This window comes from Ylistrum balloti, unplaced genomic scaffold (genome assembly GCF_031769215.1).
Source record: "Ylistrum balloti isolate Yb309-2 unplaced genomic scaffold, AGI_CSIRO_Ybal_v1 Utg370038, whole genome shotgun sequence".
NCBI lineage: Eukaryota > Metazoa > Mollusca > Bivalvia > Pectinida > Pectinidae > Ylistrum > Ylistrum balloti.
Window position 1 is genome coordinate 1,915,774 of NW_026782097.1, and position 22,437 is coordinate 1,938,210.

The following is a 22,437-nucleotide window of genomic DNA, read 5'->3' on the forward strand; positions in this document are numbered from 1 at the left end:
CTTCATTCCTTTGACGTTTCGGCCAATCAGATTTTACATACAACATGATGTTTATTCATTACTGATAAAACATTGTGGTGAGTATCAACATATTACATGAATGACGCATTACTTATAGTGAAAGAGTCAGTAAATATAATATTGACTCATACTATAAATACAAATGTATACATGTAAGTATACTGTAAGCATCAACGGCAGTAACAAGAATATATACACATATATATATATATATATATAAGTAACGAAGTTAGTATCCCGTCAGTTTTAAGCCAGAAGTAGATATTTTCCCGAATCGTTTAATCCGAATACATCAGCAGAAAAAAAAGAAATGAATGTAAGAGTTAAATCGTGTGTTCAATTGTTCCTTTTTCTGTAATAGGGTTTTTGTATTTTGTGTACACTTGGTGTTTTTTTGTTATAGGGTTCGAGTAATTTTTGTTAAATATCTAAGTAATGCGAAGGGATAATCATAAAGGGGTATTCATCTTTGATCTCCAGATTGGTACATTTGCCCACATCTCACACAGTATTTTTGAGTCGGCCACTTTCTGTATTGAGAATAAACAATGACATTCTAATTCTGTAAATGTTCTTTGACATGTACTGTCACTTCTTTCATCATGTCATTTTGTAAATTAAACACATTTGTTAAGGAAAATATGACATTTTGGAGATGACGTCATAGTTTCTTGACATTTATGTTAAAAGATATCATATAATTTATTTTTATCAAATCAAATTAAATAATGTCGCCAATATTTCACCCCTACATCTGTCGGGGCCAAACTTATTTAATTCTTGTCTAACATTCAATTACTACATATCGTCGTTCTCTAACATATCATAATATCATTTTATAATGCAATTGTCTGCATGCCTCATTTTGTTCCAATATTTAAAAATTACTTATAGATTTAGTTGTGGCATGTACTTTTTAACACCAACTTTTCTTTTACAAAAAACTGATATGATATTTCTCAAAGTCGGAGTCTTCAGAGAATTCCCAAATTTCAGAAGCAGACTTTACAACGCTTCTTACAAATGTGTCAAAAACAGATAATTGGGTTTCAATATTAAGACTGTTAACTGTACATACTTAAGAAACAGAACACAAGGCTTTCCTACCTTGATCCGCGACCTTTTCTGGATTTATCTCAATCTAACATTATAATTCATAAGAAAACTTAAGTTATCGAACTCATTTACGATTTCCATTCTCCGTCATTCTTTCTCCTTTAGAATTTCTATCAAAATGAAACTTATCGATATTGACCGTTAACGCCCACTTATGTGTGTAATTTGATTGATATTCTGATAAGTTCTGTAGATCTCCTGGAGATTCAGCTAAACTAACAGAATCAACAGCGTACATAAGGAGAAATATGTTTATTTCTTGTCGTTCTCATTAATAAAAAAGCATTTCCAAATCGTTAATATGTAAAGAGCATAAAATCGAGGGACACAATTTCTCACTGAAATGATTCGTTCAAAACCTTAATTCAACCCATAGCATTTTACACAGCTGACTTTTGCCTATAATTCTATGATAATTGTTAACATTTTCTCTTCTTTGATTAATTATAGCAATAGACTTTGTTTATTAATGAGGTCGAAACCTTTCCTATAATCAATAAAGCAGCAATACAGTTTTTTTCTCAATTTTCAGTGTTCTGATAATTAAAATTTGTAACGCGAAAATAGCATCATCAGTAGACAAGTCTTTCCGGAATCCAAACTGTGCGTCTTTATAATACTATATTTCTATGGGATGTTTATAAACGACGGTTTAATATCGATGTCAAACTTTTACTAAGGCAGCTTACTGATGTAATTCATCTAAAAGTATTAGTATCATCAATATTACCTCTTTTATAGACTTACACTATATATCCAACTGGTCAGATGCATTGACAATATTCAGGGTTAAGACATTGTTAAAAAGTGTCTGTAGATACGCAGCTAAAACCTCCATGAAATTAATTATATATGTAATTATTTACAACTATTATTTTTTCATTGACTTATGACAGTCGATTTTTATAATTAAATTTCCACATGTTTAATGACATTAGAGTTTGTTTGTAGTTTTGAGATTAGTCTTCTACATACGCTGTTAAACCAAGAGTTATCTCCCTTGTCAGGCTTTGTTTACCGGTTGACGCATTAACAAGTGGCAAAGGAAACAATCAAGACATTAAGGTATTACAAAATTCTTCGACACATAGACTGGTGTTATCTATCACTAATATCAGTACAGTGACAGAGATCACTCAATATGTTAATATGTTATCTTCAATCCATTTCTACCCAATGGTGGTATTGTCAGTGTTATCAGACAAGGCCAGGAAATCGGATCGGGGCTCTTATGTACATTTATCAAGTTTCATAGAGAAAGATACTGAAGACATTTGGTAACGCTGGGGTGTTGAAGCAACACTAGCGAGCAAGGATGCAACAGCAGAGGTAGTGCAGGAAATCGATTTCAGTGTAAACAAACCTTAACTACCTTTTTCGCGTTTTAATTTTCTGCACCCTTCCGGTCACGGTAGACAATGTCAGCCAGACAATGTGTCTACCGTTTATACCATGTACTGTCTTAACGTTTGTTTATACAACAGTTGTCGCCCTTGGAGTTGAATAACACTCACCTGGTTTGGTAGAAATTTGAAATCTACACTGTTTGCAGAGCATTAACACTTATTACGTAACAATTTGTTACTGCACGCGTCTAATATGGCTTAATGAGCTGTGATAAGCTGAAGGTTTCAATCATGTTCAGTGTAAAGTGATACATTGTGTCATCCTCCCACCATATGGGAATGCATTTTCACCAAATGAAGAGAAAAAGAATGTGAATACCGACAATTTAGATTTTGTGTCAGTCTATTAAAATGCTGTTTTCTCAAATATTTACGAATGTATTTAAATTATGTCATAAACAGAATCGCACAATCATTTTCACTTCCTGTGAAATCTATTAAACGCGTCACGAAATTTTCATATAATCTCCCCAGACGCTCGTCAAGATGAGACAAATACCAGGCACATTTCACGAATCTTTAACGGATGATAACTCATGATATTTACAGCATAATTTGTGCAACACGGTTGATAATGTCATGTACTTTTTATATTCCGGAAAGGTGAACCGTCTTCCAATGGGTTTGTAACATTGTCTACACTGTTCGGTGTAATTAATACAAGAACGATGGGCAAGTTGTCGACGTTCTAATCAACCCCATGACTGTGTACATACTGGTCCTAGTCTAAATGGTTACAACTTAATGGTGTTAATAAGCAGTACATGCTCAACATAGCTTACAGATGAGGAAATCGAGATAATCTACTTTTACACATCGTATTGTAATTAAAACTAATGTTAGGATAACGTATTTCATCAAATAAAAACACATTTTATTCGGTTTGTTTGGTATTTTAACCGAAATGTGAATTGGCCATATTTTTTTTATTAAGGTTTAAATGCTCTTGATTAACATGGGAATTTACACGTACATAGAATTGAACGTACTAGAATACTCAAATGTGTATGCCTATCTTTGATTTTCCAGGGGTTATGGTCACTTCGTATCAAATGCTCAGGGTTTGCAAATACATCCTGTTCAAGACTAATATGTCCTATGTCAGTTTTTAATGGCGGATAGCTCAAAATCCTACTACGTTTTCATTTTGAGGCTGGGGTATGGAAATGTCTCATGTGTTGACCTCATGTTACAATATTGTACAGTTATGTAAAGTACCATGCTATGACTAAATTCTATTTTTATAACGTTTGTCGAAGGTGTGATGGATATAGGAAGCTTGTGAGTCCTTTTTGTTTCATCTTTATACAATATATAGATACAGAATATTTTACATCAATTTTTTAAATCTGAAATTAATTTTCCATTTACTTAGAGTAGTATAGTTCTCAAACTTATACAGATTTGATGGTTTCGACTCTTAAGATACTTGGTTGATACGGGTAGCCAACGATTGCCGGAATGTAAATGTTTTGGATGCACCAAACACGCAAACAACAACTGCTTACATCAAATGGGCCTATAGCAATCTCTGGGGAGGGCTTGTATGGTGTACAATAACTGGTAAAGAGAAAATCACTCGCCGCAGAACAGTCTTCGGTATTCCGCCAAATACTTGTCGATTTTCACATCGTTGGCACAGACACTATTCAAGGGACGATTTGATTGGTCAATAAATGAAATCGACCAATCAGATTCATCATTTAAGGGGAGAACTTGTTCCGTTCCTTTCTTGGTTAATTGAGGAACGCTAGCTATGCGAATGATCTCCGGAGAATTAAGTACTACACGAAAAAGAGGCCTGTTTTCTGAGATTATTTTTTATTTGGACACTTGACAACCATTTTCTAGTTTGTGTACCTATACATGTATATATGACAAAATATATCACCTTAAAGTGATTTAAACACATCCCAACGGCGGTTTCATTGGATACCAGCCTTATTTGACATAGCTACATCGGGGAATACGGCCGTCTTTCAGAAAATGGTTGAGTGAGACTTTGCTGAGTTTTGTTTCTTGTTTAAAGCCCATACAATAATGATTCGTAACACATATGGATAGTTAAGCAAATATGCTGAATTTCCGTCCTATACGACGATAAATACGATAAAAAGTTTAAAATCGTCTCACATTACATATTTTGCTGAAGCACACTTCACAACAAAAATGGCTTTAGAATTACATTTCTGTCAGTTTACCCTGATTTCCCAACCATAAAAAATTACAGTTACCTTTGCCAAACTCTATTTCATTTCAAACAAGTACACCTATCAGACAAACAAATCTACCTGTGGACATCACACAGGCCACACCAATAATATATTAATTAGCCAAACCGAATTTCACATTCAACAAGCCTTACATGTACAAATTACATTTCCATTAGCCAAACCGAATTTCACACCCATCAAAAGCCATTCAAGTACAAATACTTCACCCAAACGACAAACCCAACTACATACCATACAGGCAATGCAAACTGCAAATCAGTCAGTCCCACCGGAATTCATGTCAAACAAGGCTTACAGTCTCACAATTTACATATCAAACAAGCCATGTAAACTGCTAATCAGTCAGCCCCAACTCAAGTCAAACAAACCTTTCAAGTTACATATCAAACAAGCGAAATAAAATACACACGTAGCAGCCAAACAGGACCAGATAGCAAACAAGCAATGCAGATTACATAATGCCTCATGATTAATTCGAAATCGATTCGTAATGAAGCTGTTGCTTCAACAAACGATCGAAATTATCGATACATTTCCATAACCTCTTGCTTTTTCATTATAATATATTATCCCTTTTCGGCACATTTATTTGGCAGTTAAGTCAATATATGTTTTTACACGGGACGATTTACTTCAACAATAAACATCGTGTGATTACCAGTGCCACGTTAGGTGTTTTATATAGCCATAAACACGTCCCTTTAGATTTGGCCTAAATCGATTTGTCTGGTGCTGCCGTCTACTGGGAAACGTTAAAGACTTGCCACTTACACTACCTGGTTACATTAAAGATGCCCCCCTCCCTTCGTTTCAGATTAACAAAGGACATAGAGGAAGTTTATCATATAAAAAAACTACAATATACACAATGTAGACAAGTGCATACATTTGGCTTACAGAGTCTTTCAGGACGTTAGATAAAGCTCATCGGATAATTATGGCAGATTTATTTCGGAGAGGCATGATCCGCAATCATAGTATTAAAAAAACTAGGACGATACAAATGTGATTACCTTAATGATTTTCGGTACTGATATTTAGGTGTTTGTTCGTTGAGGCAGCCGATTGACATCATTATTTTTGACAATATATTAGAATTGGAGTTGGTAAATGAATGCTATTGGAAGTGATATTTTGATACATTTCTAGTTGGTAATTTGGTACTGCTTGAGGTGATGATTTGTTACTTCGTACCAGGTCAATTGGTACATTTTGAATTCGTGATTTGGTATATTGTATCAAGGGAGATTTGGTAGTTTGAATTCGCGATTTGTTACAGTTTGGGGTGGTACATGTAAATTGGTATACTGTATCAAGATGAATTGGCACAGTTTGAATTCGTGATTTGGTACAGTTTGGAGTGGTAAGTTGGTATATTGTATCAAGGTGAATTGGCACAGTTTGGGGTGGTAAGTTGGTATATTGTATCAAGGTGAATTGGCACAGCTTGGGGTGGTAAGTTGGTATATAGTATCAAGGTGAATTGGCACAGCTTTGGGTGGTAAGTTGGTATATTGTATCAAGGTGAATTGGCACAGCTTGGGGTGGTAAGTTGGTATATTGTATCGATGGAGATTTAGTTTAGTTTGGGGTGGTAAGTTGGTATATAGTAATAAGGGATATTTGGTACAGTTTGGGCTGGTAAGTTATTGTATCATACTGATTTGGTACATCTTGAGTTTGTGCATGTAATTTGGTACAGTTTGGTATATTTTCAGTGGGTAGATTGGTACAGAAATCTGAGGAGGTAGGTCTGACTAGACATGTTGCTTGTAAACCCCACAGCAGAATAATCCGTAGGTTAGTACAACATCCTGTAACGGGACTTACAATGTAGATTGGAGGAACATTTGATTAGGTAAGTGAAAAGGCCGATTAACATTTTGCGGTTGGTTTGGAGCGGTTTGATTGGAAATTGTACATTTTTATTGGAAGGTTGGATAAGTCACTGTACAACTGATGGTTGGAAAACATATCAATATAAATCAAAACGAGACTGTGATCATAACGTTTCAAAGGCTTTCAACTGATCTACAAGCTCTATAAAGGAAACAAATATATTAGCAATACACATTTATATTGGATAATGCGTAGTATCTTGTATTTTTATTCCACAAGTTTCTGTAGTAAACATCTAGTGGTGTGCTACCTAATTTGCAGGAAGAGTATACCTTCGAGATTCTCTGCTGAAATATCGATGCATGGCTTATCAATAATTCCACGAAAAAAAATTGAACGGCTGCATTGCTGCACTAGTTACATATTACCTAATTTGGTTATGAATAAGTAAAACATCATACTTTCTCAGAAGGGTAGGAATCCTACTAAAGGTGGGATTACATCGATTTCCTCAGGAATAATGATCTGTAAGTGCTAATTCGTGTAGAGTCAGGTGGGGGGGGGGGGGGGGGGGGGGGGGGGGGGGGGGGGAGTGGGGGCTCGTATCAACATATATGCATACATATTTTGTTGTGAATTCTCAATTATGTGTATGATTCAAGGTCTAGAATTGTGTCCGATTGAATAAACAGGACACGTAAACACCATCGGTTGTGTGTTGGTTCCTTTGTTCTATACAACATTGTTCTTATTTGTAAATTCCATTTATTGATATTTTGCCCTAGTGTCATTGAATTTAAATTTGGATTTTGATAATGATGCACATTGTTATTTTCTTGTTGTTTATACCAGTATTTCAAGCGACAGTGAATATTTAGAATCAGTAAAGACAGTCGTGCTTTTGGTTGTTGATCCAGTGATTCATTGGAAAGATCTTGATTTATGTGCGTTCCGTATAAAACGTGAACCCATTGGTCAGTGTTGTCCAGCATGATATCGGGTTTGATTTTCCCTTTCCTTTCTCGATACATCTTCATATATTGTATCATTTCTAAGCGTTCGTAGTTAAAGAAAGGCAAATTGTTTCTAGTTCGAATCAAGACATATTCATTGCAAACTTTACATGGTGTTTATAACGTTGTCCATAATAGAAATCATCACGTTTATCATTCAGCTTGGTGGCAATCTGTTGGTTGATTTCGTTGTTGTTCAATTGAAAACGTGACATTACTTACTTGGATTGACCAAGGAATACATGGCGAATGTCGTTGTGAAGCTGCAGACGTTCACGCCTTGTAATTTTGCACTAGTAACCGTGTAAATCTTTCTTTTGTTCAAAGTTTTACTATAGTTGTATGGAATTTGTGTTTGGATTACGATTATGTTGAAATGCTGATATTTCCTTGGTGTCATTTGTAGAAAAAGATCGAGATAAGCGGCTTATGTTATCAACCAGAAACTCAATCAGTTTTATAATTTCGTCTTCCATACATTTCTCCCTCGATCTGGACGAGATATACTACTATGTAGTGCACAACCTTTTATTTGTATTAACACTCACTTTTCTTGGAAAAGAAAGCTCCTATAACAAGAGAAGAAATGTTTTCCTTCAGTTTAGAATTGGTGGTGTACAGAGTAAAAAATGTCAGGTGCTCTTGTAGAAGTAATCGATTTGAAAGAGCGTCAAATATTAGCTTACATGGCTTTTTGTGAAGTTTCTAAATCCAATATAAATGGGGGAGGTCCGTATCCTTATCATGAATAGTAAATTTTAATTATCGTAATACTGCAACATGATTAGCCTAGTTTTGCTCTATTATATCTAACTCCGTATTTGTATTAAAAGGTGTTATTCACTTATGTGTCTCTTGTACAATCTCAGTCTCTGCTTTTTACTAATGTGACCTTGAGGCTTGCAGATATTTCTATTGCAATAGTGGTAATATTCACCAAGAAGTTGGTGAGATGTCTTGTACATGGCATATTGTTTAATCAATGATGATCACGATTGGCAGCTTTTAATACATTTCATTGATGTACATGTAGGTGTTCTGCGGGGAGGAAACGCTTTAGTAAAAGCGTCTTTGTGATAGGGGGCAAAGGTACTACAGGTTAAGTTTTGTTACGTGCGCACCATGCATAAAAAGCGCTTACTAATGCAAACTTTATTTCCTAAAGCGGAATCTGTATAAAATGGTACCAATAATATCTGTCCCCATGCTGAGCAGAGCCCTCATAAAAAGTAAAATGTCTTCAGCTCTTAAAATCTGGGAATATTGTCAGGATGCTTGCGGCAGAAACTGTTAAAATGTGGTATGGCGAGAGAGAAGGCAATAACTGCTTCTCGGCTTGTCTAATAATTGTCCTGGTCTTCTGAAAATGTAGAAAATGTCATCTAGGAGAAAGAAAATTACACAAAAATGCAATATAATCGAGCTTCGTATGTCTAATGATACACAGAAAGGTAGTTATCAAAGGAATAGAGTAGATCACCGTAGTGGGAATGTCTGCTACCAGGGAACAATGTCCTGATCAAATCTTGTAATCTTCCAACAATATTTCAATTTCATGTATACTCGCGGAAAAGTTTATTTTTGATAGTTATTATTTTTACATGACTCATTAGCTCATTGTTTGGGTTTCCCGATTAGTTTATCATTACTTAATATATTTTGATGATTTTTGTTGACGAAGTTGGCGTGAATGGCGTTTAAAGAAGGGTACCATACGCCGTTTCCGATCCACATCAGACGCATGTCTGCCTACCCTTGGCTTCAGTCGTTGATCTTACTCTCCTTTAAATTGACCCCATCAAGGTATTTATCGTTCTTTTAGGGATAGTATTCCACTTCTGAATAAGGGCCTGCGTGAGTTGAACGACGTTATATGGGACGTTACGACAAATTCTATCAACATAGGGCCTTGCGTTGCCCTGCTGCAACGAGATATGTTAGAAACACATCACTGATTGCGTACTTGTTCGTAATAAACCCCATACCAAATAAATATTCTAGTGTTTTGCTATTCGATGACATTTTAATTAATATCTGATGGGCTTTTCCTTCATTAACTTTCCCGTTTGATGAGCTGTGTTTTCGTCCACCAGGGGTTGCATTTCTGTTTTAAGGTTTCCTTGTGGTTTTGGATGCAATATTGACATGTGTCTGATTGAGGTTTTCTGTGTATTTGTCGATATCTGTTTTGCATGTTCTTTAAGAAAATATTTCTGCAGATTCTTTAAACAAACGCAACCAATACGCTAAGTAACGAGCATCAAACCTGTCCAGCTTCATATTGTACAAAGAAACACAATATTTCTCAATTAAATTATTATGACGACCATCTCCATAATGTTTATCAACTTGCATTTCCTTAAATTTGAAATTTGTCAGTTGACAAAACCGTGAATAGCGGATCACTTGCGATATGTGTGTAATCTATCGGTTAGGGATCTAGGTGGTTGCTATCCAGAAATATAAAATTTTTAATTTTAGGGAATTTTAAATCGTCATGCAGCTTTGTCGATGTTGGCTTCGTTGTATGAAAATGTCTTTTTTGTTATGTACCTTCCTATCCTTTTGGGTATGTACAATGGACGTGGTGATTACATCTCTTGTTATTGAAAGACGTAAATAATAAATCTGAAAGTGAAATTGAAAGACCTTGCAAGGTCTTTGTGACTTGTCCTCATAAGCTCTTCGATAAATTGAACAAAAGCATGCTAGCCTATAAAGAAACACAGTAAGTTCCCATAGTATGGTAATAGTTTGGTACATCTTATCAACTAAACTCTGTCCTTTAGGGAGACTAGACTGTGGTGGGTATTTTTTTCTATTTGAGAAGACTGCGTTTCTAACTTGAATTGACCAAGAATTAAAAAGCAGTCGTTATCAATTTAGCAGAAGACGCCTATCTTTCCGGAACGTATTGTTGAAATGCCACTGAACTTATCGAATGGTCTCCGTGTACTTATTATTGTTATTACTGTATTTGAATTACGATTTTGTTAATTTTTCAACGCTTTCTTATTATTCCAATGACTTGTTGCGCTGTTGTTGTTGTTCTTTAACTCAAAGAGTGATACCTGATGTCTACAGGTGCGCCGAGGTACAAATTGGATGTAGTCACTGCACAGTTCTTTATACTAAATTCAGTGCAATTATGTCTATTGTGTAAATCGCTAGAAGATACATTATAGTTCTCATTATGTTACCGCCTAAAAACATAATTTGAATGTCATCTTTAGTGGAGGATTTTTGTAAATATATTATACATTGGAATCGTATTTAAGATAAACGTCATTTATTTAAATGCAGAGCCTGTCAATAAATTAATTAGATACGCTATGTTGCTGAAATATTGAGAAATAATTCAATAAGTGGGCCATCTAACAATAAATATCAATAAAAGCTGCTAAGGAAACAAAACTGTAATCTTATATCACGATATATAATGAGTTTCTTCTGATGTACGATATTACTGGGGGTTGTATTCAGTGTATTAATATATAACTATCTCTTAACTGTAATAATATTAAGGATTGAGCACCGCTGCCATTTACTCCATAATTCGTTCTTGTGTCATATTTTATTTTCAATGAATATGCTGTTTTATCATTTCAATTTTCATTTTATTCTGTTGTATTCTGTAATGACATATCTGTTTTCTAACATATTTTCTTGATAAGGAATACTTTAAAATTTGCTTTCTATTGTCATAGACATTCTATACAAATACACACGGCAAAATCAATTAACAATACTGCAGACATATCAGAACACGTAAAGTACAGTTAGTGTTTTCCCTCTCAAATACCTACCAATTTACCATGGTAGGAAAACTACTAATTTGTTTATCGTAAAAAATCAATTAGCAGAGAACCATAACGATGTTTCTAAAATATTGAATTAAGGAAGGTTTGATGGATGAGTTCTTTTGACGTTCGTGTCTCCAATACCAACTTCAACCCTATGTCACGAAAATACTTGTTGGTTTATTATGCTTGTTCAACACAGTTCTTCCCTTGGTTGGTTATGTATCTGTTTAGCGAAATATTTTCAATTTGGTGAGCTTATCTGTGGACTTGTATTTGGCCTCATTGTTATATCGAGAAGAAAGTTAAATTACATTTGAAAATTGCATTATGGGATGTGATGTAAGATTTATAAATGAGGATCATCAGACTTGGAATGGTAAATAAAAACAAGCATTTCATAAGTATGCATCTATACATGTGCTGCTATACTATTATATATGATAGTGTAAATAATGATGATAGACAGATTGTTCACTTTCTGTACATATATTGATATCGAGATAAATTCCACACGTAAATACAGTAATGCTTCATCACGAATGAAAAATTATCATCTGATTGATTGACCATAAAGGTGTGACATCCTTATAAAACTTCGCTTCTGTTACAATGGTACAATGATGCCGATAAATCTTAGCTTAATACGTTTTCATCAACACCAGTCATTGTCAGAAGCGGGCAGATAAATAGGGGGAGATAAATTCAAAATTGATGTGATCCTAGAGTCACATGTAACTATAACCTGTAACAAGATACTTATATCAACACCGAAGACGTTGCTTTCAGATAAACAATTTTATTTATTATCAAAAGAAATGTCAATCTAAGAAAATGAAATGGAAGACTTGGCAAGGTATTCCTTTCAAATGTAGATAAGTTCTTTGATAACTGAAATCTCGTATGAAAACAAGCAGGCAAGAGTGGGGTACATTTAGTTAGCAGGAACATTATAGCTGTCTGTTGTAAGGACTGTTTCAGCTATTCCAACAGGTGGACTGCAATCTCCATTCCTTTCTCTTTGTATCTTAATATAAATGTTATGAGGAAATTCCATTATTTTATTTTCACAATACTGAAGAGGTACGGCCGGGTATGGTAACTTTCAAGCAAGGGCATACGATAAATTAGACCTTAGTGTGAGGAAGAACACACCGCAGACAAGAATGTGATATAAATACATGCAAAATGGTGTTAAAGCGATTGTTGTTGTACCAAGAACTAAACTGTATATATCTATATAATAAAACTAATAGGTTTAAGAAAAGCAGAACTAATATCCGTCTCATTGATTTCTGGCTTGAAAGACACGTAACTTAACAGATAAAATATACACGTGGCTGTGTAACTATTTGTGTTCTATACAAAACTGAACGTTTATCAGAAGCTTGGTCTATTCCTTTAATGTGACCTTTTCATGATGTCCTTTAATTTGAAAACAAGAGATTGTTGAATTGATACCAACCATTGTATATCTCACCAGAAGATGGAATGAAAGTCGAATCCAATTTTTGTCTCATCAACTACACTGTACAACTCAATCAGAGGAGGCAGCTTCCGCTAGGCTGTTTAAGTGATATAACGATTTCAGTGGTACACTGAGCGTTGATATCGACAGCTAATGGGTAAACATACAACCTTAGGTATCGAGATCTGCATGTTGAAGATGACGATGGTGAACTTTCATGTCCGCAAAAATGATTGACTTAGGAGAAAAGGTTATTCCCAGCGCGAGATGAAGTCAAACGTAAATCTAGTAGTTTCATTATGGAACTACCTCATTGGTTAGTTCAAAGTTTGTTAAAAGTAAAATATTTATACTGTAGAATGTACCGCCATTTAATACAAACAAGTAACTGTCGTCGACATTTGATGGCTGCTGATTCTATTTGAAAACTCAGTTCGTTGGCATCATCATCATCATCATCATCCGTGAATTTTAAGATACAAAATATAAATAAACGGAATACTACAGATATGTTTTCTTTAGGGTTTGAAGTAGAGTAACCCTAACACCCAAGGAGGATTGCCCTGTATTGATCTAATATCGATCCGAAGTTGCGAAAGCCTTTTTCAAATGATATTTGAAGACCATGTGTCGGCTGGCATGCTGTATAATCTTGTGATATTGTTCGGCACACCTGTTGTCCAAATACCATAGACGTGTAATGTGAGCATAATGCACATGAGAAAGCAAGATCAGACAACGATTGTATATTAAATCTGGTGAATATAGAAAGGTTTTGATTAAAGTGCCTTATAAACGTCTTGTTTTAGACCATTCATATGATGGGAGAGACATTGCTATGGCTTGATGAAGACAATAATACGCCGACATATTTTCACTAACCGTTTTTTTTTTAGATACATTGCACTTCTAGGAACCCATCCCTTGCTCGCCAATCAGAACTTGATAACGAATCATGTCTACCTTTTTATAAATATTTTACGGTATTGTATTACAAATATATATTTCATTGTTTTTAAGGATACATTAATAATACATTACAGTTGTAAAGTAGGCTTATTTTGTTAAGGAACTATATAACAAATATCGTATTTGTTTTGTAGTTACTAGGGTGCTTGATTACATATATATTATCAGAGTTGTTTTGTAATTACCAGTATAATTATAATTACATATTAGATTTGTTTTAGTTACTAGGATAAACTATCACAGTTACAATGTACAATATCGGACTGCTTTTTACCAGTATAATTACAATTACATATTAGATTTGTTTTAGTTACTAGGGTAGTCTATTACATTACAATATGACTGCTTTTTACCAGTATAATTACAATTACATATTAGATTTGGTTTAGTTACTAGGGTAAACTATTACAGTTACAATGTACAATATCGGACTGCTTTTTACCAGTATAATTACAATTACATATTAGATTTGGTTTAGTTACTAGGGTAAACTATTACAGTTACAATGTACAATATCGGACTGCTTTTTACCAGTATAATTACAATTACATATTAGATTTGTTTTAGTTACTAGGGTAAACTATTACAGTTACAATGTACAATATCGGATTTTTTGTTGTTATCAGTTTAGTTTTTCCTGTTACGGAGGTACTATATTATATGCACTACTAATTGTTTAGTAATTGCTGGTATAATCACAGTTACTTGTAAGATTTGTTTTCTGTTACGAAGGTACTATATTATATGCACTACTAAACTTCTGTAATTGCTGCTATGATTACGTGTAATATTTGTTTTCTGTTACGGGGGTACTATATTACGTATAAGATATGGATTTTGCTTTGTAGTTACTACTATAATTAGTTACGTATATGATTTGTCGTTGGTAACTTATACAATTACAGTTACATAACACATTTGATTTGTAGTAACCAGGGTAATATATTACAATTATAATGTAAGATTTGTATTGTAGTTGCTAGTATAATTGAAGTTAGATATCAGATTTATCGGTGAACAGGGTAATACACTACAGTTTGGAATCGTTTATAGTTAGGAAGAAGCTTGGAATGATGCTTCTGTCGTCTGTTTATTAGATAATTTCTTATCTACATCTAAGGTTCATTCTTTGTTAGATTACAGGACAAGCAACGTCAACGCGATAAAACACATTTGATTGTTATTCTTTTACTCAACCTATCGCTGCTTCCGTTTGGTGATATTAGTTTTGACGATATCAGGTTTGTTAAAAAATATCAAATCATAGCTCTGCTTCAGATTGGTTTAGTATATATGCTAGACGACACATGAAGTTCTGTATACGATTAGGTTCATATGTATACTAGGTTATAGGTAAACTGATGATAGAATGTAATGTTATCAGGGAGATAAGTCTGTGTATATAGACTGAAAAACAGGACGGTATAACATAAATTCTGCAATAAGATGGAAGATATCTCGACATCTATGTTGGGTGTCCTGAGATACAGAGGGGTTTTAAAAGTTTTACCCTAACCCTACCTGATCTATGTAAGGATATTGTGCAAATTGGAAGCTATTGGAGACTGCAGTGGCATGTGCCCTACTATCAGTATATGATTGTATCAGAATGGTTGTATATTGACGTCCGCACCAGGGGACGTGATAGCGTGTATATCGACACATTATACTTATAACAGTCTTACCCTTCATTAGTATGTGGTATTTACGTGACAGCTGAAATCTAGACATAGTCATCTGAAAAAAAAATAGTGAAATGCATTTTTATAGTATTATTTTTCTAGGCAAATGTAACCATATACAACACGTGATTGTTATCCATGCACAATATAGCTCACATGAAGGAAATGAAATATGATTTGTTGCACAGACACGATATGCAAGCACTGTCCATGAGGAAGTATGTAATAATTTCCTCATACGCAATGCAGTTCCAAATATCCAGCAATAGGTATTGGCCTTTTCGAATCGATCCTTGCTCCACCGATATCACGGAATCAGATTACATAATCTTGTGTACATTTATATATATAAGACATATTAGATGTTGATTGCTTCGGTGATGACCGTTTCAATGGTTCCCCAATTTTAACCTACAGTAGACGCTTTTTTCCTCTCCAATGAACAATAGGTAATTTTCAATTCACCATTACTAAGCCTTGTCCTCGCCGTATTACTAGAATGGATACAGCCTATCGCGTGGCTGAAAGGCGCGCGCGGGAGAGCCGTATGTTGGGTAGTATTATGTGTCGCCGAGCTCTCTGGTGATGAAGGTGTAATTCTTAGGTCTTCTGTGAGATGGCAGAAGTCGAGATTGAAAACACGAGGAGCGGTATATCAGCGATAGTGTTAATTTGAACCCGGGATAGATAAACACACTGCTTGATTTGTAAAAGAAATCGATAGCATATCGCATGTGTGTTTTCTAATATATAACCATCAAACTATTTTATAGTTTTGTCAAGTTTTAAACATTCTTGGCAAATTCTCTTTTTTTCTGTTTCGTGTAGACACTACCTACTCTTAAGAGACGATCTGATTGGCCATTAAGACTCGCTCTAACTAGTGACCACGTGCTGAGCCCACTTGCTAAAATCTCTACTGAGACAAGCAGCTGTCTATCAAATATTGGTAACAAGTATCAAAGATAAATCTGTTCGTGTGCTGCTTCTGGTGGTGCCGTTATACAATACGGGTTTTTATACTATGGAATATACGTGAATGAAGTCCAAGGAGGTGTTTCATATTCTGAATGGAATATAAAAACACCCACGTGTAAAATGGGTTCATTGCCGCGCTATTAGTATACGTATCGTCAGGTTGCTCACACACAACGAAGCTGGCTTTAACACGGAGAGGCCTTGTGTGAAGTTGTCCTTTATTAATAACAACGTGTTTTGAGCGGAATCTAGTGTATACATTGTGCAATGGTTCGTAGTTAGTACTATACGGATGTGTAATTCTGGCTGTTTTTTTCACTAAAACAATGGAAGTTATTTAGTCAATAGGAATGAATGCATCTTTACTTGAAAATGCCTCTCCTGGCTATTCTGGCGATTTTCCTAGGAATTGAAATTCTTGCCCTTCCAACAGACGAACAAAGACTCTTGGAGACTGTTTTATATGATTACAATCAAGCATCTAGACCAGTATTTAATGCCGCTAAAACGGTTGTTGTTAAGTTTGGGATTACCCTCACCCAGATTTCTGATATGGTAAGTAAATTACTTATTAATGCAAGTCTTATGTTTGTTTCTGATTGTAGTTTCGTCCAAAAAGAACAATCACAGACTGCCAGATGAGCATCGTTTATTACAGAATATTCTTGCTCACTACGATACGGCTGCGAGACCTGTTTACAATGCCTCGCATAATGTCACAGTACAATTCGGATATACCCTTACTCAAATCGCTGATATGGTGAGTTCTTTCTTATTTTACTAGTACCGACACCCGAGACAGGTTAACACAAGGACCCCGCAATTCATATCATGCATTTTTATACACTTTATTCACTTGTGGCACTTCATTTAAATATTCACTTTTGTAAATGAAATAATAATAATATAATTATGATAAACATATTTTTTCTTGTAATAATCTTTGACTTCAGACTTAATGTTTCTTTCTCAAATCCTTTCATGTAGAATTTATCAAACTCACAGTTTTTGAAAATGAGAATCATAATCTTTGATTTCTTCTTTTTCTCAGATATTTTTTAAATATGTCCAAAAACTGAAAACTATTAGAACAAAATTGTATTTCTTAATGGGCAACGAGACGTATTTAAGATCCAGTTAGAGTCGGAGATAAAATAGTAAAAAAACATTAGCTAAGTTTCCATTGGCTCTCTATGTACAGTATCTGGTTTCATCGTCATAAGAATGTAGACGACACTTTATGCTAGATTGTATCCCTAATTACCAGACATCGTGATATTATAGGATATAGATATTTGCGGGAAGGAAGGATTGTGTAGTCCCAGCTTACATCTGTGTCTGTATAAAACAATGCAATATCAATGGACTAATAGCTACATTCAAATAAAGAATTCCGGTGCTTTGAGATTAAACAATGACAAAAGCAAATTGCCGAAAACAAAATTTATGGCGAACAGTTGTAAATAATGCACGGAAAAAACCGCTTCAACATTGTATAATTTATCACTGATAAACATTAATGAATGCTTCAACATTGTATAGTTTACCAGTGGTAAACATTTATAAACGTTTCAACATTGTATAATTTACCTGATAAACTGATAAACATTAATGAATGTTTCAACATTGTATAATTTATCACTGATAAACATTAAAAAATGCTTCAACATTGTATAGTTTATCACTGATAAACATTAATGAATGCTTCAACATTGTATAGTTTACCAGTGGTAAACATTTATAAACGTTTCAACATTGTATAATTTATCACTGATAAACATTAATGAATGCTTCAACATTGTATAATTTATCACTGATAAACATTAATGAATGCTTCAACATTGTATAATTTATCACTGATAAACATTAATGAATGCTTCAACATTGTATAATTTATCACTGATAAACATTAATAAACGTTTCAACATTGTACAATTTATCACTGATAAACATTTATAAACGTTTCAACATTGTATATTTTATCACTGATAAACATTAATGAATGCTTCAACATTGTATAATTTATCACTGATAAACATTAATGAATGCTTCAACATTGTATAGTTTACCACTGATAAACATTAATAAACGCTTCAACATTGTATAGTTTACCACTGATAAACATTAATGAATGCTTCAACATTGTATAATTTATCACTGATAAACATTAATATGTCTTTAAACGTGTACAGTTTACCACTGATAAATGTTAATACACTTCTACAGCGATGATTTACCACCTGTAACCATAAATAAACGCTTCAACATTGTAAAGTTTACCAGTGGTAAACATTAATAAACGCTTCGACATTGTATAACTTACCACTGGTAAACATTAATGTAAGGCTTCAAAAGTGAACAGTTTACCACTAACAAATATTAACACACTTTAACAGCGATAGATTACCACTTTGAATCATAGATAAATGCTTTAACAGTGTATAGTTTACCGATGATACATGTTAATAGAAACTTCTAAAGTTAAATGCATTGGTCTGGAATGTTATCAAACAATTGAGCGGTAAATTACTTAGAAGCAACACAATAAAAGATAATAAATGCAAGATGTTCGCCGTTATAAAGAAATGTAACTAAACAATACAATTGAGCGGTGTATAGTCATATTATTACATAAAACAAAATTTTGATACAAGACAAATTTTCACAATAGAATATATGCCGTTATGTAAAAATGTAACTTAAGAAAACTGCATTGTTTGGTGTAAACATGAAGATCAGAAACTCTGAGATAGCCTTCAGCGTCGATAAGAAACTAAACCATGCGAATTGCGTTTGTTTAGTTTTTTTCCTATATATACATACACGATACATTGTAAAGATAAACGTGTTTGCTTCGATAATAGTTAATACGCAATTTTGATTTTAGTTTTTGAACATTATGGTGTAAAAAAAAAGAATAGTTCTTGTATTTCTATAAAATGAATTTGTAATCAGAAAAAACGTGATTTCCAGCGTTGTTTGTTGAATGTTAGCGTGGCATTTTGACGGATACTTGCAACTCACACACACACAGAAACAATGTCGCATGCAACACGCAGAGAATTAGAACGCAAAGCTGCAAGAACAGGTGGGAAGCCAAACATCCATAAGATTTATTAGGTCATCGACATCAAGATAGTGAAACAGCGCCACATACATGTATGTATTACACGGCGTACCATGCAGTGATTGTATATCAATAATATATTTAAAAGTGAAGCAGAATATTAAATAATACATAAATGATGAGATTTGTATTTAGATTCTATTATATCACAGCCGTTAAGAGGCTAAATAGATAGTAGTAACCTACAGGGATACATCTACCGTTAACTATCCAGTGCAGATGGGGGAACAGCAAAGACTGCAGGTACGATTACCTACTGTGTCCAAGGCTACCTACATCATTACATATGTCATACTGGGATTAAAACTACCAACATGTAGGTTGTGATGTGCTTTACACTGAGACTATAAATACACGTACCTACATGTAGGCTGTTATTTCTTTTACACTGAGACTATAAATACACGTACCTACATGTAGGCTGTTATTTCTTTTACACTGAGACTATAAATACACGTACCTACATGTAGGCTGTTATTTCTTTTACACTGAGACTATAAATACACGTACCTACATGTAGGCTGTTATTTCTTTTACACTGAGACTATAAATACACGTACCTACATGTAGGTTGTTATCTGTTTACACTGAGACTATAAATACACGTACCTACAAGTAGGTTCTGTTTTACACTGAGACTATCAATACATGTACCTACATGTAGGTTGTTATTTCTTTTACAATGAGACTATAAATACACGTACCTACATGTAGGTTGTTATCTGTTTACACTGAGACTATAAATACACGTACCTACATGTAGGTTGTGATGTGTTTTACACTGAGAGTATAAATACACGTACCTACATGTAGGTTGTGATGTGTTTTACACTGAGACTATAAATACACGTACCTACATGTAGGTTGTTATCTGTTTACACTGAGACTATAAATACACGTACCTACATGTAGGGTGTTATCTGTTTTATACTGAGACTATAAATACACGTACCTACATGTAGGCTGTTATTTCTTTTACACTGAGACTATAAATACACGTACCTACATGTAGGTTGTTATCTGTTTTACACTGAGACTATAAATACACGTACCTACATGTAGTCTGTTATTTCTTTTACACTGAGACTATAAATACACGTGCCTACATGTAGGCTGTTATTTCTTTTACACTGAGACTATAAATACACGTACCTACATGTAGGTTGTTATCTGTTTTACACTGAGACTATAAATAACATACCTACATGTAGGTTGTTACCTGTTTTACACTGAGACTATAATACTACCTACATGTAGGTTGTTACTTGTGTCACACTGGGACTATAAATACATTACTTAGATGTAGGTCGTTACTTGTGTCACACTGGGATTTAAACTACCTACATATGGTCGTTACTTGTGTCACACTGGGACCATTACTACCTACATGTAGGTCGTTACTTGTGTCACACTGGGACCATTACTACCTACATGTAGGTCGTTACTTGTGTCACACTGGGACATTACTACCTACATGTAGGTCGGTACTTGTGTAACACTGGGAACATTACTACCTACTTGTAGGTCGTTACTTGTGTCACACTGGGACCATTACTACCTACATGTAGGTCGTTACGTGTGTCACACTTGGACCATATCTACCTATTGGTAGGTCGTTACTTGTGTCACACTGGGACCATTACTACCTTCATGTTGGTTGTTACTTGTGTCACACTTGGACTATATTAGCTCATGTATTTAATTCTGCCACTTTGCAATTATGATACATTGTGGATTTTTACATTTGTTACATTAGGACAATAACCTCCTACATGTATATATGGAACTTCTGTCACCATGATGATGAGACTACCTTGGTAGTTATACCTATATCGCACTGACACAGAATGACTACCCAGGTCGTTATCCTTTTTTTGTCACACTGACATAGTGACTACATAGGTCGTTATACGTTTGTCACACTGACATAGTGACAACATAGGTCGTTATACGTTTGTCATACTGACATAGTGACAGCATAGGTCGTTATACGTTTGTCACACTGACATAGTGACTAGCTAGGTCGTTATACGTTTGTCACACTGACATAGTTACAACATAGGTCGTTATACGTTTGTCACACTGACATAGTGACAACATGGGTCGTTATACGGTTGTCACACTGACATATTGACTACATAGGTCGTTATACGTTTGTCACCCTGACATAGTGACAACATAGGTCGTTATACGGTTGTCACACTGACATAGTGACAACATAGGTCGTTATACGTTTGTCACACAGACGCAGTGACTAGCTAGGTCGTTATGCTGTCGTCACACAGACGCAGTGACTAGCTAGGCCGTTACGCTAGCACAATGAAAGTGAACATTTTGAGTATTGATATATTGGAGCTGATAATGTGATTTTTCACAAAGGCGGTGAAAAATACAACATACACATGTGTGTCTCCGTATTACATGTCCAAGTAAAGTTAAACGTATTATCGGTGGTAAATATCATCCAAGTTAAAATACATGTATTATCAGTGGTAAATTACATCCAAGTAAAAATACATGTATTATCAGTGGTAAATTACATCCTGTAAAAATACATGTATTATCAGTGGTAAATTACATCCTGTAAAAATACATGTATTAACAGTGGTGAATACCATCCTGTAAAAATACATGTATTATCAGTGGTAAAGAACATCCTGTAAAAATACATGTATTAACAGTGGTAAATAACATCCTGTAAAAATACATGTATTATCAGTGGTAAAGAACATCCTGTAAAAATACATGTATTATCAGTGGTAAATTACATCCTGTAAAAATACA

At 34.4% G+C, this 22,437-nt stretch overlaps 1 protein-coding gene across 1 annotated transcript in view; it reads left to right on the plus strand.

Moving 5' to 3' along the window:
- The first annotated feature begins 16,898 nt into the window (after positions 1 to 16,898).
- The window catches only part of LOC132548965 (acetylcholine receptor subunit alpha-1-A-like), a 97,810-nt gene continuing 92,271 nt past the window's right edge, over positions 16,899 to 22,437 (plus strand). The window contains exon 1 of the mRNA XM_060212867.1: positions 16,899 to 17,081. Within this exon, the coding sequence (XP_060068850.1) occupies positions 16,899 to 17,081 (183 nt within the window). The remainder of the gene's footprint in view (positions 17,082 to 22,437) is intronic.